Genomic DNA, 22671 nt, shown 5'->3' with positions numbered 1-22671 from the left:
CTTTAAAATAGCTGATGCCATACTGATAGGATTCATGTTATGTATTTCAGAATTTGCTATATATGTAGGTAATAACTGGAAGACTCAGGTTGGGTTTCATTTTAATTAAAAACTGCAGAAATAAACACGCAAGGGTCCGTAGAATTCATTGTGTCTCTACCCTTTTGCTCTCCCAATGACCAAGAGCAAGTTGAGAGCTGTTCATTAACTCCGTAAGGCTGTCTGAAAATGGAAAGTATAGTTCTTTAGCTTAATCAGATGGGAGTGCTTGTGTTTGTGGTGGTATCAGCACACACTTGAGAGGTTGTACTATTTTGAAGGAATGAAAGCTGAGAAGCTTAGTTTTGGTAAATAGGGAAATATCAGAGTTCAAATGTAACTTCACTGGAGATGTGACCAAATATTTGCCGGGTATACCTTCAGGCTCATCTTTGGTTCTTATTAAGTGGTGGAAATGGCATTACTTTTGCTGGGAGGAAGCATTATGGCAGTGTGTTTATTGCCAGAGAGTTTGGAATTCACGTGTTAAGTGGTTAGGGTAACACAAGCACTCTTACTTTAAATACATCATTGCACTAATTTTTTTTCAGACAAAGTGAATAGTTTGGGGAAAAATACCTGTGGGCAGGTACAGTTGCCTGGAAATACAAGACAGGCAATGAAAATACACAGAAAATGTAGTCTTCCTGGCTGCACAGTACTGTTTTTATAATATAAGCTATTTTGTCAAAGTAAGTTTCTGGTTTTTTTATGTTCTGATCTAATATTTCTTATTTCATAGATGAGCTCAGTGAAAATGTTGCGGTCTCGTCTTAATGGAATCCTTTTCAAGCTTATGTTTGAGGAGCATGTAAACAATATCAAACCTGACATTATGGCAGTTACACTGGCTTGTGAAGAGCTGAAGAAGAGTGAAAGCTTCAGTAAGCTATTAGAGTTAGTGCTGTTCCTTGGAAACTACATGAACTCTGGCTCCAGAAACGCGCAGTCTCTTGGTTTTAATATCAGCTTTCTTTGCAAGGTAAGGTAAAACTATAAAACTCCTAAGAGTGGATTCATGAAACTCATAACATAGGAGAAAGTACCCTAAACAGGGAAGAACATTCAGTCAGTGTTGTTTACTGACCGCACCTCCATTTTTATTAGTGGATAGGCAAGTATAGAATAAACATTTCCAGGATGGTCTCCTGCTATTGCTGTCTTTCTTGATGCAATGATGATTTAAGGCAGCTATTTAACTCAAAGTCTGTTCTGAGTCTTTCTGGAGTATATAAGTAGAACAACTTTCTTTGATCTAAATTTGATTGACTGTCATCTTGTCAATAAAATATACATAAAACTCTCAGTATATTAAATGGTTCTAGCTACTTGCCTTTCTTTCCCATCTCTTGAGCAGTGTCATTGAAATAAGTATTTGGGATTAAAAAAGGTGGACATGGGTATCCTCAGTTTGACTTCACTTCTGGTGGCAAAATATGGGATGCAATGAAAACTTCAGAATCTGTAGCAGCCAGATGTGCAGTGCTTGTTTGTTTATATAGTAAAATGTGTAAGTCATTGATCTAAACTTCATCATCTCAGTGAAGTACTTTTGAAAGTATGTTTGAAATAAATGAGTGCAACATTTGTAAACAGACTTTTTTAGAAGGTGGCATGAATCTTACAGAACAATTGGTAACTTATTTGTTTCAAGTCTCTTCTTTGGGCACCATGAGGAAATCTGGGGTATACTTCATAGACATTTAACCTTGGAGGGGTAGGATAGTATTTCAAATGCACAGCAAGTCTGATCTGATATATTTCAGTAGGGAGAGTTTCTTCATGTTGTAGTTGAATACAAAGATGTTGCTAACTTCTGGTGAAATAAAAAACATCACCTGAGAAATAACTTTTGTTCTTTAAAAGCTTTTTTAAAGAGAGGTGAATTTGAAGGATTTTGTCATTAATCTAGTACTGCATTTTCTTTTTGGTAGGAGTGGAATCTAAAGGTAAATGAACAGCTTAGGTGAAAAATTACTTATTACTGAAGGGGAGGGGAAATAATGACCGTGCATGAATGGTACTGTAGTGTGGCATAGATTTGGGAAGATGTTCTTGCACTCCAGGTGATAGATTTATAAATTGCTGTCAATGCAAATCCCATGGATGTTGACACAGCTAATGTAGATTGACTAATCCTTCAAATTGTCCTCTACTGAACTGAATAATTGCTGAAGCATAGCTATCTCTGTTTACAGCTAAATTCCATTTAAAATAACAAACAACAATCTATAACTATTTAATTCAGCCTTGCCCTCAGAAACAAAATCTCTTGTGGGTTTTCTTTTCCTTTTGAGCTAGTTGTTTGAGGGAAGTGTTCTCCCCCACTCCAGTGAGATCGTAGAAAATACTTAAATGTTCTCCCTAGTAAGATATTGACAGTGCTGTGTGCTGTTGTATTTAGGTACTGGGTGTGTTTTGTTATAAGGTGATGTCTAAATGTCAAGTCAGCTGTTTCTGTTGGTGATTTGCCTGAAATAAAGTATGTCTTAGAAAAAAATAACCAGAAATTGTGTTAGGGTAAGAGGAATCAAAGCAGTGGGTATTTAATCAGTGGTTTTGAAAGGCCTAACGTTTGTAAGTTTTTGAGTTTGTTTTTTTTTTTTTCTTTTCTTTTTTTAGGCCAGTGTTTGAAACCATTTTTAATGTCAGTGGGCTTTCTGTTCATGTCAGACTTTCTGTCCATTGTGAGAGTTTTTAATTATTTTTTTCAAACATCTGTCAACAAGTTAAAATATCTATGTATACACATGTCTGTGTGCAGAGTACAAGAGTGCACACAGATGTTTCAATGCAGTAGCCAAATGTGTTGAATTTACTTTTCAAGAAAATGATTTACACACTGATTTTTTTTTTGTAGTCTTTGAAAAATCTTAAAATTAATTGATCAGTAGATGTTGTACTTACGTACATGATCTGGAAAAAACAAATAAATGGCAAGTATTGATCTAGAATACATGTTTATTTTTTTTAAAATAAATATGCTTTAAACCAGAGCTGGAAACTTTGTACATAGAAATCTGCTATTGTGTAAGAAGTTTTATTAAATCATGGTAAACAAAACAAAGAAAAGAAAGCATGAATTCAAACCTGTCTGGTTGTAGCTAGACAGCCAATGCCTGCATAGTAATTGCAAATCCTTAAAAAGAGATTATCTTTCTGGATGTTATATTGCAGTGTATGATGATATTGAAGAAAGAAATGATTTGTAAACAACCTTTGGCAGAAGACAGAGAACTTAATTTGGCTCAAATAAGAGGGATCGACATTAGAATTCATGCGCTGTATCAAGGCTGGCAAGCAGTAGCAGCTGCTCTGATATATGTGTTAGAGCGTTCGTGGTTGCTTAAGTGAAAGTGATTGCTCTGTGAAAATACAGATAGGGCCGAAAAAGTAGTAAAATTCAGGGATGCTCCTGTGATACTACACTAAAAGTAAATATTTTTTACCAGTTGTTGTGTTTTATTAACGTGTGCAAATGATCCAGCTGCTGTTCTGCACCCTATTATTGCAGTTACAGTCTCCTCTTGAGGACAGGAGACCCCTCAGTTCTATGAAGTTATGCCAGGCAGAAATTTAATTGAAAGCTTTAGGCTTATGTAAGGTACAACTTTTGCTCTTTTTGTGGCTAATTAATGTAAAGACTAACAGCAACCATTCCTCTGTTTTATTAAAGCTTTTGTAGAATTCTAGCTGGATTGATGTGTATTTTATGTAATAAGTAATGCTATGTAACTTCTTGTTCAAATAGTGCAAATAGTACAAGACAGGCTGTTATATAGTTTGAATATTACTGACTAGTGTACACTTACTGTCTACCAACCCCTTTTCTGTTAAAATGGGGAAGATTTCTTTAATCTCTTAAATCAGTAGAAAGTGGGGTTTTTTATAGTTATAATAATAAAGTGTCACTCTAGTGGTAGTTAAAACATAGAAGTTTTTCCTGGCATAAGCTGTAACGTTTAAAGCTCACACCTGAAAAATTAATCAAAAAATACCTGTAAAAAAAAATCTGGAATTGGGTTATGGTATGATTTGCATTTTTAAAATGCTTTTACCGAGATACAAGGTGTAATGGGTAATTTTTTGTTTATAAATGCTATTTTTGTGTTGCAAACTTAAACACAGTACTCTTATTTTATTTTTTTATATTATTACTTGATTTGAATGTGTGCACTGAATATTATGCTCTGTGTACATTATTCTTTAATCCTTTCTCAAACAATGAATCCAATAGTATTGACCACTCAAATTGATGCTTCTCCATTCAGCTGGAAGCTGCTTTCTGAAGGCTACACTCACTGATCTACTGATTTTTTTTTTTCTTTCCTTACTAAATGTATTATTCCCAGAATCTGGTTCTCTGATAAAGAAAGGCCATGGAATCCAAACCTTTATTTGACGGTTTTCATACCACAGTGTTTAGTGTCTTCTTTATAAATGAATAAATTTGGAAAGCCTTAAATTGGTGCCGTGCATTGTTCATGTTTTGCACATGCCATATATGCAGACACTGCTCTCTAAAAGCCTTTATATTGCAGCATGTTAACACTATGAAAGATGCAGAAATACAGCAATTATTTGTATTCCAAATCGTGAATTAACTAACTGTTGTTGAAATTTGTAGGTTTAGCAAGTCTTGGAACTATTAAAATTTCTCTAGTATGGTAATAGTTTGAGAGTTAAAAAGATGAAAATGCAGAGGCCATAATGCAAATACTTGGGAAAGACAGGGATTTTTACGTTCAACACCCTGGTTTTCCAGTATGTATATTTATTAGGCAGGAAGAAAAATCCCTCTTTTTACCTCTTTTGTTTGGGTTTGTTTTTTTGTTTAACATACCTAGGTCAATGGCAAGGAAATCCTTGACTATTTCTAAAGATGTAACCCTTCGTGCAGTCCACCTTTTCCATTTTGCACTGGCCTGTGTCTGTCTACTTACAGTCATGAGGCTGGAGCTCTTGATAAGGCTGTGAAATGGCTGTTATTTTTCTTTTTTTTCTGCTCCTTTATGAACCCTTAATATCACTTGGAATTTAGAACCTATAGAATATTTCATTGAAGTACGTCTTTCTGGTTCAGTTGACTGTTAAGAACTATTTAACAGTCACCAGATTGGAAAAAAAAAAATCTAATCACTATTTACTATAAATCTCAGCTGCAATTATCATCTGTGAAAGTGGCAAATAGAAGTGCATAAAATGAAAAGAAGGAGGGAAAAATATTGATTGCCCTTCCCCAATCTTTTGCTTTTAGTGTGCTAACCCAAATAAGACATTTCTTCAGTTCAAAAGACATTGACTAAACATCAGCTGCCTGAGCTTTTTCTTTAAATAGTCTTATCTGAAACTACATACTTAGTCTTGATTTTCTATTTATTAACATTTAATGTAACAGAGGCTGTGGTTTCTAAGTCTAGCATTTTAAGTTTGCCCTTTTCCAGAGCTCTTGTTTATAAAAAGATAATTTATCTTCATGCTGAAGGCCATTATTAGTCTTGTAAAGTCAGTTTTGTACTTAATGCAGTGACATTGTGATTTGCTGTGTGTCAAGCCCTGTGCTTGGGACAGGCTTAAACTGCCACAGAAGTGTTGTCTCGAGAGTGGGAAGCAGCTCTGCAGAAAACCTCGAGTCTTAGTGGAAGAACAAGTTAGTGCTGTGCCCTGGCATCAGTGAGGGCTGGCAAGTCCTGGGCTTCACTGAGAGGAGCGTAGTCAAGAGATGACAGGTGGTGACTTTTTTTGCCCTTAACTCAGGATTTACTGGGTTGCAGGAGGAGAATGGGGTTGAATATTCTGTACCAAAATTCTACTTTGTTGATTAAATTGAGTAGAAGACCACCAAGCTGGTCATGGGCCAGGTCACTGAGGAAAGGGTCATGGGAAAGGGCTTGTCTGGCTCAGAGAATTTAGAAAGGAGGTTTTGGAGGCATCTGTTAGCAACCTTCCAAGAACAAATAAGTTACTGTAAAGGTGCAACCAGGCTTTTTAGCCAAGCGTACAGCAAAAGAATGAGAGACGGAGGTCATAAAATGGAACAAGGAACAGTTTAACTGGATATAAGAAAAACAAATTTCACTTTATTACAATATGACTGTAATGTAAAAAATGCTAAATTGTACCCAAGAACAAAAAGACAGGAGACAAAAATTTACCCTGAATATAAGTATACTCTGTGAATACAGAGAATGTAAAGATGCAGCTGTGTTGTCGGCATTCTGATTCTTGTCTTTCGTTTCCATTTTTATATTTAAATTATATCCACTAAACTACATTGTTCTTGATCTTCTCATTATAGTAGTAGGCTTAGAACTTGATTTTTAAAGTATGTATGTGGATTCTGAAGCTCAGACAGAGCTACATGTTACTCATTGTGTCTCTTACGTATTGAAAACAGGGATGGGTGTTAACTGAGACTTGTTTCTTGATTGGGCCAAAGAAGTGAATTAGACACAGTAGTTTAAGATATGAATGACTGCTTTCTACAGATTTTAAGCAACTCAGCAGGTGCTAGTATTATCTCTTGTTAATATGATGGGTACTCTTGGTGACAAAACATGTTCCAGTGGTAATCTGGAGGCAAAATAAATTTGTCCATTTAGAAAAAAAATAAATGCTTTATCCACTTGACGATGTCAGAGAGATCAAAGACTGCAAATCCCATAGTTCTTGTTCACAGATAAATTGAAATGCAATTTCTTTTTACCATGCAGATGTTTAGCTGGTAAATCTATGATTTTTTTTCAAGTTGGAAAAACTTCTATGTACGTAGGACATTAAAACCTTTTAACTGCATACAATTACCGGGCATTGTTTAGTCCTTAATCACTGAATCAGTATGAATTAAATTGCTTTCTTAATTGCCTAAATACCTTATATTTTTAAAAGCCTGTTTTTTGCCTGCACTCATTTATTCTTAACAGGGTAATCCTTAAAGCTGAAAGGCCTGTATTAAATTGAACATCGATGGCGAGCCTGTCATGAGGATTATAGAATTAGAACTTCTAGTGATTTAGAGAATGAGAAAACAAATAGGAGATTTTATACGCACATTTATGTATTCTTCTTAAATAAATCCTTGATTTCATTTGTTGTGTATGTTGTAGCTTACTTCTATGTAAGAACTGTACTAGATGAGTTAGTAAAATGCGGTTTAAAAAACCTTTACAGATATATTTGTAATACTGATTCTTTATAAAAAGTCAAGTACGCTTATCTCAGACTCTTGCATACACCTACAGTCTCTATTGCCTTTGTCAATAAGGGATAATCTCTACTTCTACAAAATCTTCAATCAACTCATACTTTCATTGTCTGTCTGCATAAAAATGGAGAAACTAAATTTGGATTTAAGTTTATTTTCTAATTTTCTTAAGCTCATCATGTTCCTTTGTACACACGTGCACTCTGCCAAGGGACTTAACGACAAGTATATATGTTTACTTGAAAATTTGCCGCTAGCTTTGTGTTTTAACAATTATTTAACAATTGTTTTTTGAAAGTAATAAAATTATTCTAGCAACTACTGCACTTAGGTTAATGGAAAACAGAAGGCCTTATCACCTTCCAGAAGACCTGAAGGTTTATTTTGGACCACTAAAACTTGCCTCTGGAGTTGAGAGGCTAGGGAAAATATACAATTACTTGTCTCTTCACACTGTGCACAATTTTCATGCAGCTTTTTATATAATAAAACCGGCCATACTACATTTCCTTTACTGGCAGTTAGGATGACCTTTGCTTTTCATGGCCGTTTCATTTTCCAGTGAGGGGGGGTGTGAATTTCTTTCATGCGTCTATATAGAATATGTCTGAAAGTCTTTTGGATGAAGCAGTGCGCTTTAGGTTTTGCGGCAATAAGAAATTAGGGATTTATGACAAGGAGTTTCTTTAACTTGACTGGTAAAAGAGCAAATTCTGACTTTTAGCATGCTGTCCAGCTATGCAACATTTCAAAGGGTTTCCTTTAGAAATCTGGCAGTAGGGTGCATTGGAGGAATGAACTAAAGTTTGTTCTGTTTAATCTCTGTTCACAGCTATTTTTTTTCGTCACAGCAGGCTTCTGAATTGGCGTTGCTAAAATCTCAACTTTATGGATTGTCTTCAGGACTTGTTCTCAGCACAATTAATTGTTCTTCACATGTACAGCATAGGAATAGGTTCCCTTTGTAGTCTGCAAAAATTTCATTTTAAAAATCATTAGTTTGATTTGCAGGCAACCAGCGTAGGTAATTTTTTTTCTAATGAGGTTACATTTGCAAGATTCACTTTATTTAAACATTTTACTAAAAATTGTTATTTATTTATTTTTCTTCTGTATTCACTTTCTAGATTCGCGATACTAAATCATCAGATCAGAAAACAACCCTATTGCATTTTCTAGCAGAAATCTGTGAGGAGAATTACCGAGACATCCTAAAATTTCCAGATGAATTGCAGCACGTTGAGAGTGCAAGTAAAGGTAAGCAAGTAGATAAACACCTAAAGGTAATAACTGTTTGCTTTGACATTAAATGCTTCCAACATTTAATTTTAGATTGTAGGATTATGTAACCTGAAAGAGTTGATAATCCATATGGATTTTTTTTTTTCTGGTATTTGCTGAGCTGAGAAAAAGTGAGGGGAGGAAAATCAGTAATAAAGCAACTTCTCCTGAAATAAGTTGTGGAGATAATACAGCGTATTTCAGTGCATTACGTACACGCCTTCTGATACGTGAATTTTTTAAGCAGTGTAATTACCATTAAGCCTTTGAAGTCTTATTGCTTGAGAGTGAGCACTTGTGTGTGTGTGTACGTGCACAGAATGTTTCCCATTTTAAGACCTGCTTTAACACTTGAATGCAGAATAACGAATAAGCTTTCTAAAGTTCCCAGACTATGTGCGAATTATCTAGTTTAATTGGACAGTACAGTCAGTGACTAATACTGATTTTAGTCTTGGTCAGTCAGCAGCATACCCTAGTGTATCTGATACAAAACTTAGTACATTTGTTGTTGAGTCTTTTTTTATTTCTAGTACACCGTGCTGCTTTGCACCCTTGTTTCTTAGCTGTGGGAAGTAAGGACTGTGTGATAGTGGCTGACGAAGCTAACACGAACTGTTTAATTTTGACTTGGCACTACCGATTTATCATAAGATAAATAATACTTGGGGAAGCACAATAATATGAGGGGAAAGGAAGCTGGATACACATGTTCACTACCCAGGTTTCCTCTCACAAATTTTTGACTCCCTTATTTCAGTGTTACCAGTCAGTGTCTCTGTTCAGTGGAGTAGTTCAATAGAAACTTTTTTAATTAGGCCATCGTTTTCTTTGTTTGTCTTCTATTTTAAACTTTGGTCTAGGGAGAGCAGAACTCTTTTTTTTCCCTGAGGACTTGTTGATTGATGAACTATTCCCTAACTTTGCTTTTGTTTCATCTTCAGCTTATTCACAGATTTGTGATGCGTTTTGTCATACCATTTTTTTGCTGTTTCTCAAACTTTGCAAGTACCTTTCCACGTATTTTTTTTTTCTGCATAGAAGTTATATTTTGTTTTGATTAAATGTCTTCATTTTTCGCTTTTACTTTGCTAATGAATACGTCATAGGCATGAATGCCTGTTGACAAAAAGGAACTGATCTGCCTATATTGAGTTGAGGATGGGATTGTGTTTTAAGACAGTATAGAGACTGAGGAGATAATTACCACCTGCAGTGTATAATATACACTCACATACAGAAATGTGCATAAAAACATAAATGTACACATTTAAATAGCATTTGGCTGGCTACTTACATGTGAGCACTGCTATGGATGTTATACAAACACAATTACTATTAATTTTTCTGGTATCTTATCTAAATTCCAGAGGTGTTTTCTATCACTTGGTAATTCTTTTCTGGAGGTGATTTTTTTTAAGTTTAATCTCTTTTTTTCTTGTATCTCTTGTTAATTTCTTTACAAAGCCTTATGGTTTATTAGGCACATTTGTTCTCCTAGTAATTTTTTTCCTGTGGCTACTGCTTTACCATGCCTCTTGGAATTTTTTATAGTTTGAGTCAAAGCTTCTGATGTTCCATAAGTTGACTTGACGAATTAAACCAAAAGGGTTAGTAAGGTTTAGTTCATCTATAGCATGCAAAAGAGAAAGCATATTAATTGGACCAAGGTCTCTAATAATCTTGATGCTTAGAATATAAATGAAAATAGTGTTATTACAGTTAAATTTGTTTCATTCTGAAAGATAAAAGCTCATTACACTTCCTATAAACAGCACTGCGTTATTATCAGAAGCATGAACTGCTGATCATTTTTAATAACTAAAAATTCTCTTTCAGCCCTTCTTTGTTTTCTATAACAAAGCAAATTTTTGGCAGAATCTTTTGGTTTGTGCAGCTTGCTTGAACTTTTCCCCATGGTGCTTTTTGGTTTAATTGCCTTGTTCATCTGGTCTGTCGTGTGTGGTCATTTTTGTGTAGGTTCCTAATGTGCTTTGTGTGGAAGGGAAGCTTTTCACGTTGTGTTTGTTGTTTGGTGGTTTATAAACCAGTAGCTTTGCGGAAGGACCGTTAGGTTTACTTTTCCTGTAGGAGACATCTTTTGGAAAAAATTGGCTACAGGTATGAAGGCATTGACATTGCTTAGTTATACATAAAATAGAAAGAAATCAACCAGATAATTATATCCCTTTGTGGATTTTAAGTAAGGAAATATGAGTAAACACATGACAGTCTGATATCTTGAGGTGTATAATTGTTACTTTTTAGGCACAAGGCAGCCTCATAGTTTGAACTACACATAAAATGCCAAATACAAGACTTAAGAAATTCAGCTTTTTGGGAATCTTGGGTACATTTTCCCAGTTCCGTGTAAATAAAAATTAAGTCTCATTTTGCTTTAATTTTCATAAAAGAATAAAAAACTAGCATCTGAACAATAGATGTATGATTTTTTTTTTAACAAATGGCAGATAAAGCATACAACTGGATTTTAATATGAAAAGGTCAATGGGATTAGGTGAACTGCACATGCATGTACTAAAATTTTCAATAATCTGTTATTAGGTATAATAAAATATTTAATCTTTTTAAAGATGGAGGATCAACCTAGAGGTTTATGAAAAGGGAAAAAAGAAGAAACAGTTTTATTCAAGAAAGTATAAGCAAAGGTCAAACTGATTAACTAGCATGAGATTATTGGAAAGGCATTCCTCCTTACTTGAAGCAGACTGTATAAAATAAAAACCAAAAAACAGATCACAAGATTGCAGCAAATTGGATTCTCTGATGGAAGTGATATTCACTTAACTTCCTCCAGTCTGCAGTGTTTTGCTGTTGTTCCCCTACAGCTGAAACTGTACAACCCTTAGTTCCTGTTTCTACCAGATTCACTTTTTTGTTACCGCTGTTACTGCTTTTCATAGTATCTGCTCTTTACATCTTATAATCTGATTTTTATTAAACACCTGACAAATTCCTTTCAGTTTCTGCAGACTCAGTCAACCAAAAATTTCAAAGTTAAAACAAGAGGTGCCTTATCAAAGTCAGATAAATAGGTTGGGACTTGCAGACAAAATCATATTGTAAAAAGTGTCATTTGGAATTCCTGGAGAAACTGCATATTTTTTAACTTGCAGCTCCTCTGATTGTCAAGCCTGCCAGAAATCAGAAATATGTAACACATAAAATTAAGAGGATGAACATTACCTGTGTATCTTAAAACAACTTAATTTCAGATTTTTTAAGAGCTACAGTTGTAAATCACAGCTCATGTTTTAAACATCATGCCTGTATTTAAAATAAAATAGCATCAGATCTTTGTTGGTTGGACATTGTGTCCAGCTGCTCTTAAGTTACCTGCCTGATATGTCTGCCAAGAGTGGGAGTTCCTGGGCTGTGTAGATCATGTGAAGTTCTGTGAGCTTGTGTTGTCCCATTGATCTTTACTTCAGACACAGGTGGATGTAGAATGTTGGTGGCTGTTCTTGGTCATTGGTCATTCTGAGTTTTCCCGACGTGTTACAACAAGGTGAAGTGACACTATATGTGTACACACTGTGTATGGATTTGGGGTTAGCTGAGGAGTTACGAAGGACTCCCCCAGGACTGCTAAATTCCGAGCAAATGGCTGAGCTTAACTTTAAATGCAGTACAGAAAACGAAGTCGCTTCCCGAAATAATGAGGTTTTTTTAGTGGTTAATGTGCAGAATTCTGTGCCTGACATGAACATGTAGCACTTAATAATTCTTTTAAAGTATTGTTAAAAGAAATGCAGAGTATTCTAAGTAAAATCAAATGAAGGTTGCCTTGGGGAAGGTGTATTATGTCTGTGTCGTAGACTAGAAAGTACTAATAACAGAAGGATGGATTTCTCACTCATGTTGACACAAAAAATTTATTTCTTTAATTTAAAAGCATGCAGTTCTGATGGTTGAGGCATCTCCCTAGAAAGGACATTAGGAATCCGAAGCACTGTGGAATGCAAATACGTATATGCTTAATGCATTATTAAAATAGTGTAAGAAAATATTAATTTCTAAATTCTGTACAGGTACTTTACTGTGATTTAATGCCATAATTTTAGAATGGGGAAAATATTTCAAAATATTCTATGCCATTGTTACCTTAAAGTATAGCAATTTAAAGCATACTTATAAATAGTAGTAATTTTTCTGTCAAACAAAAGTTTTATAGTTTGTTGCAGTAGAAGAAACTGTGTTTTCGCGAAGCGATCTGCAGTGTTTTCCACCTTGCACAGTTTCAATTGCTGAAACAGATTTTGCCCAATCTGGCACATTAGTGGATATAAAAAAGACAATGCCTTCTGGCGTGAGAAATTTATTGCCTGCATCTGTGACTTTTCTCTCCATAATAGAATCTGAAGCTGGCATTTTGCATCCTAATCAAAAGTCGATCTTGCACTGTATAGCCGCTTCTGTCATTCTTTTCATTCACATAAATTCCAATATTGAAATGGCAGAAGCTCTTTCAGTGGGTTTTTCTGAATGTAGTCAATACACAGCTAGGTACATAAAAATACTAGAAGACTTTTTTCTCTAGTAGTGGTTCTGTATTTGCATATATTGCCATACTGATGGGAACTTATGCATCATCACGTTAAAATTTTCTCATCAGATGTGTTTTCCTTCATTGACACGCATCAGTGAAGAAGACAGGGAAGGAGAAACAGATAGGTGTTTTTTTGTGTTGTGGTTCCAAGGTGCAATTTCTGAAAGAGATGGTTCTGGAGACTCTATAGGATTCCGGATTGGTTTACACTATTCAAAATTGCTTGCTAAACTTTAAGAGGCTTTGAAGATTTTGAGGATTTATTTAGTTGCTATCTTCTAATGTGTAATGAGTGACATGCAAAGTCATGGTGGTTCTGAATTCTAAAGCTGGGTTTTGGAGTTACAATTAGAATTCTGCGTTAAACTAAGTTATTTTGTAGGGCAAGCATTTTAAGGATCTACTTCTGTCCCTGAAGTGTAAATATCAAGAGCAGAATTAAAGAATAGTTGAAATTAGTTTCCTTGGCGGTTGCTTATTAAAGAAATTAAAGCATTTAAGTATTTCTGACTATAGTTAAACCAATTCAGATTTGAAGACTGCTTTAAATTACTTCTCAAATTGTGTAATCCATTTAGAATTTCTTAATATGAGCCGCTAGAGAGAGGTGAAAGCTGCAGAGCAGCACTTACTTCTTTCTTTACTTTCTTTCCTGTTCTTGAATTTGCACTTTCATCAATGTTAGGAAGGTTGTTGCACCTCTGGTAGCACGGCTTGCACTTCGGTTTATTTATAAAACCACAGTCCTTTTACAAGTTGAGAGTCTGAAGTGAAGTTTATTGTATGAAGTTGCTCAACAGCTTCTCTGGTGAGTGTTTTAGTAACAACACATAGTTTGCTCGTCTTTCTTTGTATTCTTTGCTTTCTACAATTCTTGCACCTGTGCACCACTGCATATGGTGTGTCCTAGCTGTTTCACAGTTAGTTGCAGAATGCCTTTATTATTTTGATATGCAAACCAAGTAAGTTTGGACTGTGGATAAATAGTGACAGTGCAAAATAGGTGCTTTTAAAATAAACATAGCAGAATTTAACATGTTCAATGAACAGTCCTGGGTCTGGGTGCTTCGGTATGCTCATATAATAGGTACTGATTTTGTAATTATAAGCTCTGGTTTCAGAATTAACTCTGCTTTTGAGATCTTGAAAGACATTTTAATGAAATTAACATCAAAGTAAGGTGAATTTTCTGGGGTGCTCTAACGGAGATAGTCTTGTTGCCAGGAGAATGCTACAGGGCACAATTCCTGTTCTCACTGATGATCTCTAATACTTCAGTTACGTTTCTGAAATTGAGACGTTTTCTTATTTTCTGTGACATTTTTATTGTAGGATGAAAGTCAGTTCACATTCAACTGATAAAGATTATATTCTGCAGCGTACTGTTGCTTACAGTTTACTTACAGTCACAGAAAGCTGGGGAGTTACATGAAAAGACTGATATTGGGCAGAGAGTTCAGATGCAGGAGGAAATTGGTGCATGCTGGATTTATACGGGTCGCAAAAATAAGCATAACAGATGGCAGGATTCTACTAGAAGGGGAATCTTAGGGGCTCAAGGAGTTTCTTCCTTTTCAGAAAACTGGTCTATTGCTGCCAGTTTATGTGACCTTAAGAAACAGGCAATTTTGAGTCAGTAATGACTTGGATTAGATGACTGTCCAAGTAAAGGAAGGGATTTCATGTTGAAATATATATCACTTAGAAGATCGCTGATTTTGTGCTGTGCTTTGGAAAGGAGTTTTAACAATTGGCTTATGCTGACAGTGATAGTTGTAATACATTTTGGGCTCCTAATGCACTGTTTGTCCATTCTTTGTCTTCCTAACTTGTGTTGTTTGCATCCGAATTAGTATTTTATTCTTAAAACTTGTACCTAGACACATAATTTCTGGAACTGAGACAAGAAGATTCATTACCTAAACCAGAGTACAACTCTGTGTGCACATTGATATTATATATAGGCCAACGACAGAAATTTCTTTGTTCTGTTACTATTTTGAGTGTTTCAGGATTATGAGCACTGTTTGTAATTTCCTCAGCTCCAGAGGAGAGAAGGAAGACATGCTGCTCATGATGTTTCTGCTTTTAGGCCTAACGGGCAAAGTTTTTTTCCCCACTGCCTCACTTGTCAAGAGAAGCTTGTTAATGGCATTTGCACTTCAGTGCTTGTAATATTTAAATTACATTTCCTCACTTTAGATGACTGTTAATCTGAGAAGCTAAAAATCTGTTAGTAGTGTGTAGCTGGAATTTGTTTTTTCTAACTTTTTAGCTTGTGTGGCATAGTGCTTTCCAGATGTGTGTTTAAAATTTGTCATGCTTTTCTTAAATTGAATCAGATACTTGTTTTCTTGCTGTCGTAAGACATATTATTGTGTCGTATACATTTGTGAACATTAGTGTTGTGTTGATCACAGTTGAGATGGTGACCCTTTTTTGGTCTAGTGTAGTGTATTATTTTCTCTGATATGGCTTGCTAAGATTCCTTTCTCTCCATTGATGGAGAACAATATTGCAGTCTAGGGCTTCTGCCTCATTAAACATCATCTCAAAATGAAAGACAATTAGTGTCTTAGATGGAATCTCATTAAATTCTAAAGCCAAGAGCTACTTGGGACTGGACTTGTTGCAAGGTGCTCTTTATCTTTAAATTGCGGCTCATCTGTGCTCGCAAATGGATAGGAAAATAGAGTTAATGCACAACTGCTTTGTCTGCGGTTAACTAAGATAATGATTTTACTGTAGAAGTCGGAAATGATAAAGCAGAGCTGTGTCATTGCCACCTTCACCATTCAGTATCAATGTTGTGATAAGGCAACAAAAATGCAGAGATCCTGCTGATAAATGAAATCTCAAGAGGCAAATTCTACATAAAAATGCACATCTAGGTGTGAAATATATCTGCATTAGAGCTTTTTCAAATTACATGTTTTCATTTACAGTACATGGTCATAATATATAAACAAAACATTTCCACGTGGGTTTTTCCTAAACTTTATAAGATGCAGAGAGAAATAAGTATATTATGCATGATGTATTGGCTGTTAAGTGTATGTAGTCTGTGTCAGAAAGTTTACCCTTTTTTGCAAGAGGAGGATGATCATGTGCCCTAGCTGGTTAGAATAGTCTAGTTTTTTCCCTTTGACCCCAAGATGTTTAAACCTCCACTGAAGCATTTCTAATCCTTCTTTTGAGTTTATGAACTTAATTTCTTTTACCGCATTTCAGGGTCTGCTTGGAAATTGAGAAGTGACTGGCCTAAAAAAGTTCTTCTCAGTACTTGACTTATGCCTAACTTCAGTTGAAAACACATGATGTTTACCTGGGAAGAAGAGCATTTGCTTGTTAGTAGGCATGGTTGGATATAATCTTAAGAGTTTATCTAACCCCATCTGTCTTTACAGTTTATCTTGTCTCCTCTTAAGAACTTCTAATGATTATGTTCAGTGTCATTCCTGGGACAAACATTTCAATGCACAGTTATTTTTACTATTGAAATTTGTTCTAGGTCTGTCACACTATTGCATAGTGAAGACCTATTTTCTGACAAAGTAATTAATGCGTGTGGTATCTACAATTTTTCTTTCTCTTTAGTACTGAGGAGTAATTATGACCAAAGCCAGACCTGTACCACACACGTCAGAATCATTCTTCTAATGTTGGATTTACCTTTTCAGCACAATAGTTTATCTGTTTAGCAGTGTGGCAACGTGATGATCATAGCTTGTGTCCTGTGGACAGGATATACCTGTGTTAGGAAAGATTTCTTATATGAGTAGTGGCATGTTAACTGAGAAATAACACATTAAGGCAACTGTGCTGCTTTCAAGTCTGGAAGCTGTTCAGCCATGAAGCATCAAGTATGGATCGTTTTGTGACACAGACATACTGTGGTATATATCACAGATGGAGGTGTATATCTGTTTATATACACACATAAATATATGGACATACATGCTTGCGAGACAGGGGGATCATGGCATATCTGTATCACACAAACCCCATACATGCGTACGCATATGTATTCCTCTGAGAGATTTATCATGGCATTTATACATCTATGCATACACATATATCATATATAGACATACTCTAAGATAACACACAAGCTCACACAAACGCTAACTGTGGTTCTTAAAATCAATCCTCAAGCAGGCTGAGGCACCGCTGCTCACCTAACTCCAACAGAATGTTTGTTCTCCTAATATTTAACTCACTTAGTGGTATGAATTGAGTAATCAATGGTTGTAATTCCTGCAGGTTATGTACTTGCTCACCCATTTCCCCTCAAACTGATTTTCAGACTTTTGTGAAAGACTCCTTCCACCTGCCCTCAGGCAGTTAGAAATAAATAATCGTTAGCACGCTTAGAATGCAATTATGGCACAAATGCTGTCTAGAGTTACACATCCACTAGTTCATTTGCTTCATACAGACTGCCTTTGCTTACTGAAGTAATATGTCTTTAACTGTCAGTTTAGACTTTTTACTAAATGTGGATGTGGCCATCCCTGCTTTGCATCCTGATTAGAGAACCTTTGAATTTGTTATGCAAGAAATCCTGCACCTAATCAAACTGTATCATTTTGCCCCTTGTTATAGGGGGGGACTCTTAGTCTGACGCAATCTTATTTTGGAAGGGATTAGTCTGTCCTTTCGTACTATTACTGTATTACTGTAAATGTAAAATGCTTAGCTTGACTGTGGGGACGAGCTGGCATTTGACATTAACATCAGATTAACTGCTTGAAGCATTTTTCTAGGACTAAAGTGATCTACCAGACATTCACTAAGCTTACTGTAGCGTGCAGTCTGTGCACCTGCTTTCTCCAAAATAAGTGGATCGGATTTTATTTTTTTTTTATTTTGACAGAGGAGAAATTAATATAGGGAAAGTTGTCTATTTTCATATCAAAATAACATTGTAACTTCTCTTCCGTGACTGTGATTTTCTATTATACATAAACAAGAATACACAAAATCTTTCAATAAGTCATAAATTTTATGATGCATGATTAATTAGGCTCCATTGGATATTTGTGCAGAGGGAATATTGAGAAGTCTAGGTGTTATATTAGTCTTCCATGGACATGAAAAATATGACAGTATATTAATATGCCTAACTTCATCTTCACCTTGTTTCTATTAGTCCTATAAGTTAATAGTGATTTTGCATGGTAATGTGTTAGTTGAAACATACATGTTTGATGTCTGGCACTGGATTTTTCCTCTGTCTCATAAATCCTTTTATTACAGGGATTTGAGGTAGAGAAAATAAAGATGGTGTATTTCTTCCCATCTTGCAGCAGCTCCCCACAAGTCATTCTTTTCTTATTCCTAAGTAAGGGGTCGGTCTCATACGGTTTGGTACAGATTGAGAAACCTTGCTGACTTTTTCCATCCTTTTGGCCTTGAAGATGGGTCTGTATATAGGTTTTTGGGTTTATGTGGGTTTTGTTGTGACATAAGGTGTAAGAATGTACAAAGTGTGCAGCAGCCCACACAACCTGCTGCTCAGTGTAGTGCTGGCAGCAAGAGAACATTTAGGGTGAACGTTGTGGTTCCCCCAGTCTTCTGCCTCTACCACCCACACGTGTTCTCAGAGACTTATTAATTCATCCTTATATGAAGGGAGAATGGCCCTTATATTCAAGGGGGAATGGCCTCAAGCTCTGCCAGGGGAGGTTCAGGCTGGACATGAGGGAAAAAAAAATTCACAGAAAGGGTCATTGGGCACTGGCAGAGGTTGCCTAGGGAGGTGGTTGAGTTACCATCCCTGGAGATCTTTAAAAGATGGGTAGATGAGGTGCTCAGGGACATGGTTTAGTGGTGGATAGGAATGGTTGGACTTGGTGATCCAAGAGGTTTTTCTAACCTTGAAATTCAGTGATCCTATGAATATTCTACCATTTTTTTGATTATTTGTTGTGAATAGGGAAGTTCTTCAAAGTCAGTATGCACCTAGTGTAAACTGCTTTCTGAGCCTAGTTTTATAAAACAGAGTTACTGAAAACGCTTCTCTTCCATTTTAATCACAGAAGCTCCGAGTTCTTATTTGTCATTGCCAAACTACTACTCCTGCTAAGTGGTCATACATTTAAATATTTTCAAATTGTTGAAAACAGTTAGCTTTATCTGTTTTATTGGCCATTTTCTTACCAGCTGCCATTCTTTTTATCAAGGAAATTATCATTTGTATCCTCCTAATTTATTTTTCAGCTGTAGCATTTCACTTCAGTGCTGTTTGTCTCCTTATCCAAATACATAACAGCTTATAAAAATAATACATTAATTCAGGTTATTTAGTTCGAGCAAAAATGCTCCTTTTCTATGGTCAGTATAGATTTATGTTTCTCCCACATCCAGTTTAGTTAAGCTTAAAACACTCTTTCACTACAGTTTTAAGATTACGTGATTAACAATTCCAGTATAAAATAGAAAAAAAATTGAAGATTAAATCAAGGTTATGTCTGTGATAAAGACAACATTATTGGTGCACTATTGAACATGCTTGTGAAAAGTTAAATCATTGCTGTTATGGCTGATGTGTATCATTACTTACAGAGAATATAGAATTGATTTTCTTCTGGAAACAGCTTCATTATTTACGGGATTTTTATTCTAACGTACTGTTTTTCAAGCTGTCTTGAATCAAATTCCTTCTACTGTTTAATTTCACTTAATCACAGCACAATTTTTTTAAATTACAAGTAAACAGGAGAATAAATAGGTCTTTTAAAAAACCTCTATACAACTTTTGGACAAATGGCTTATGATAGAAAAACAATAACAAATGGAAACCCTTTGAAAAAAGCAAAAGTCTTGTAGATATCTTAACAACACAGAGAATCGTAGGATGAGTAAATCCACGGTGTTAGCTTTGTTGGGCAGCTGCCTGCAGTCAATACAGTCCATTGAGTTGGCCACTCCCTGCAGAGTAGATGATGTGCTGGATGTTCTTGCCTCCAATTCCACACATAAAGTTGTTTGTGGCAGTGTCTTTCTGAGAATTGACCAGGATTACATGCACTGTCACTAAAGGTTAAGTAGTTTATGGAGTACAAATAGCCTCTGAAACAGAGTATACTTGAGATCTTCTATACTGGATTTGGAGGAAAGATGCAAAACGTTGGAAGTGTTTCAGTGCACTTCGGTGAAGAGTGGTGTTGAGAATGTCTGCTTGTTCTTGAAAGCACATTTGTAAACAATGGAAGAGGAGACAAAAAACAGAAGATAGACTTTGGTTCTAAATTACATCTTTGAATCAAGAGTAAGCGCTTGTCAAATGGCTGTTTGTGATAAGATTGAGAATGATAGGTAGGCTTTGAATTATGTCATAAAGCTTAGGATTATGGCGTTTACTTAGTTTTATATTATGACTTGACCAAGGACTTCTCTGCAGAGACTGTCATTTTTGGTCTCCTTCTCAATTTCCTTTATGGTACATTATTGCTTCACCTTCAAAATTATAATCTGATGTTTTCCTATAGAGATTAATCTTGTAATGTTTCAATTGATGGTTGTTTAACAGAAATGGTGATACACATTAGAGTAGCATTTGACAGTGAGCAATGTTTCTTTAGAATACTTTCTCGTGGTTTTTTTCAGTGCTGTACTGCATGTCCTGCACTTATTTTTAATTTTCAGTAGCTCTTATTATTCAGACCTGCCTTTGATGTTAACAGAGGGTTTCACAGATGTTGGTTTCTAGAAATCAGTTTAATTTCAATAAAAGGAAAACATTTGAACTTTTCTCTATTCCTTAAATCATTTCTATAACCGAGTACATGCGTTAATAAGATCATTCATTTAACCAAGTACTTGTATTAATAAGGTAAAATCTCTTTGAACCTTAGTTACTTTTTAATCTTTGAATTAGATTTAAAAGAATGAAATATTAGAATTTTTACCAATAAATTTAAATAGAAATTGAATAATTTGAACTAATGGTAGAATTAAGTGGTGACATTTTGACATTAAATATGATGATTTGGTATATTACATTAGATATTTGCACTTAATTTTTATGAAGAGTAGAATTTTTATGGGCAGTAATTCAGAAAAATGTGAGTCTACTTAATAGAATAATTGTGCCTGAGACTATTTATACTGTCATTGTTTTTACCCCTTCTGATACCCTTTCTGGAATCTGGAAGCTTTGTACTCATTGTCATTTTTTTTTTTTTAGTTTCAGCCCAGACTCTGAAGAGCAACCTTGATTCAATGAACAATCAGATCCAGCGTCTGGAAAATGACATTAAGAATTTCCCTAAACCACAAGATGAACATGATAAATTTGTAGAGAAGATGAGCATATCCTTTTTTAATGTCTTCATTGGTGATCTGAACGTTCTGATCATCTGGTTAAGTATTTACAACACTAGGAAATAAGTTTTAAGTTTGCTGTTCCGTGCTTTTGTTTTAGTGCAGAGAAACAGAAATTACTTATGTGTTTTGTATTCAAGAGTGATTTGTCCCTTTATTTCTGTAAGGAGCAGGGGCTGTAGATTCTTTAAACACTAGTAAGTAAAATCTCTGGGACAATATCAAATTATATCTGTCTATCCTGTTTTTCCTCCAAAATTGTCATATATCCAGATTTTATTTTTGATCAGAAGTATGAAGTAACAAGTGAAGATAACTGCAGATGGAAGAAGCTGACAAAACTGAGAAAAAAGTAATCATAAGTTCTTTCTCTTTTAGGAAAAGTTCAGGTTTTTATTTTGCAGAAAGCACATTTCTGTATACGTGGAAGTATTTGGAGTATTGTACATGGCCAAGTCCAAAGATTTCCTTGTATTTATAGAAGGCAGATAATTCATGTGATATCGGGTCTGTCTTACTGCAACTAGACAGAAGTTACGGTTTTGTGAGATCTTCAATCCTCCCTTCCCTCCCCCTGTTAGATGTCTAGAGCAGCTAATATCTGCTCATCGCGTTTAGTAGGTGGATGTAATGAAGAGGTTCTCCTGACTACTGTGTATTTGGAAGTTTTAGAGGGATTAGCCATATGAATGGATTCAGTGACAGAAATTCACAAGAAGATACTAAGTATCTTCTCTGTGTGGATTTATTTTAAGTTTCTGACAAGACTGCAGAAAAGCAGCTTAAGAGAGACAACTCATGACTAAGTGGAAAATTGTTTCTTGTTACTTACATAGTCTCTTCCACCTTGTCTTGTTTGCTAGGTTAAGAGATTTACTAGTAATCACATTTATCAGTTCTGCTATTTAAAAAACCCAGCAGCTTATTATTTCCCTGAAATACATTCACATCAGAAGATCTTATGATATTGGCTTGTAATTGTCCTTCGCCTTGTTATAACGTGCGTAGGCTGAATGCTGTCGAGTAGGCCCTTCTCTGTTCAGAAGGGAAACCAACATACTGAAACGCACCTTTTGCAACTATATTTTCTTTTTAAGCTTGACAGCTCCGTTTTACAGGTTGTATACATTATACTTCAGTTGTCGAGTAAATGCTTTGCCATTTGCTGTTTTGCTACCTATGTACTTACTGTACTTATAAAAAATATTTGCATCACTCAAGTGATTTGGTGAAAAAAGAGCTAGGTAGG

General features: G+C 35.3%; 1 protein-coding gene across 4 annotated transcripts in view; it reads left to right on the top strand.

Moving 5' to 3' along the window:
- The window catches only part of DIAPH2 (diaphanous related formin 2), a 194115-nt gene that overhangs the window by 74271 nt on the left and 97173 nt on the right, over positions 1-22671 (top strand). For all 4 annotated transcript variants that reach the window (XM_069868009.1, XM_069868008.1, XM_069868007.1 and 1 more), the window contains 3 exons: positions 782-1021; positions 8371-8500; positions 21286-21411. In XM_069868009.1, coding sequence (XP_069724110.1) covers positions 782-1021; positions 8371-8500; positions 21286-21411 — 496 coding nt within the window. The remainder of the gene's footprint in view (positions 1-781; positions 1022-8370; positions 8501-21285; positions 21412-22671) is intronic.

This window comes from Phaenicophaeus curvirostris, chromosome 13 (assembly GCF_032191515.1).
Source record: "Phaenicophaeus curvirostris isolate KB17595 chromosome 13, BPBGC_Pcur_1.0, whole genome shotgun sequence".
Taxonomy (NCBI): domain Eukaryota; kingdom Metazoa; phylum Chordata; class Aves; order Cuculiformes; family Cuculidae; genus Phaenicophaeus; species Phaenicophaeus curvirostris.
This window is presented reverse-complemented; position numbering and strand designations above follow the sequence as displayed.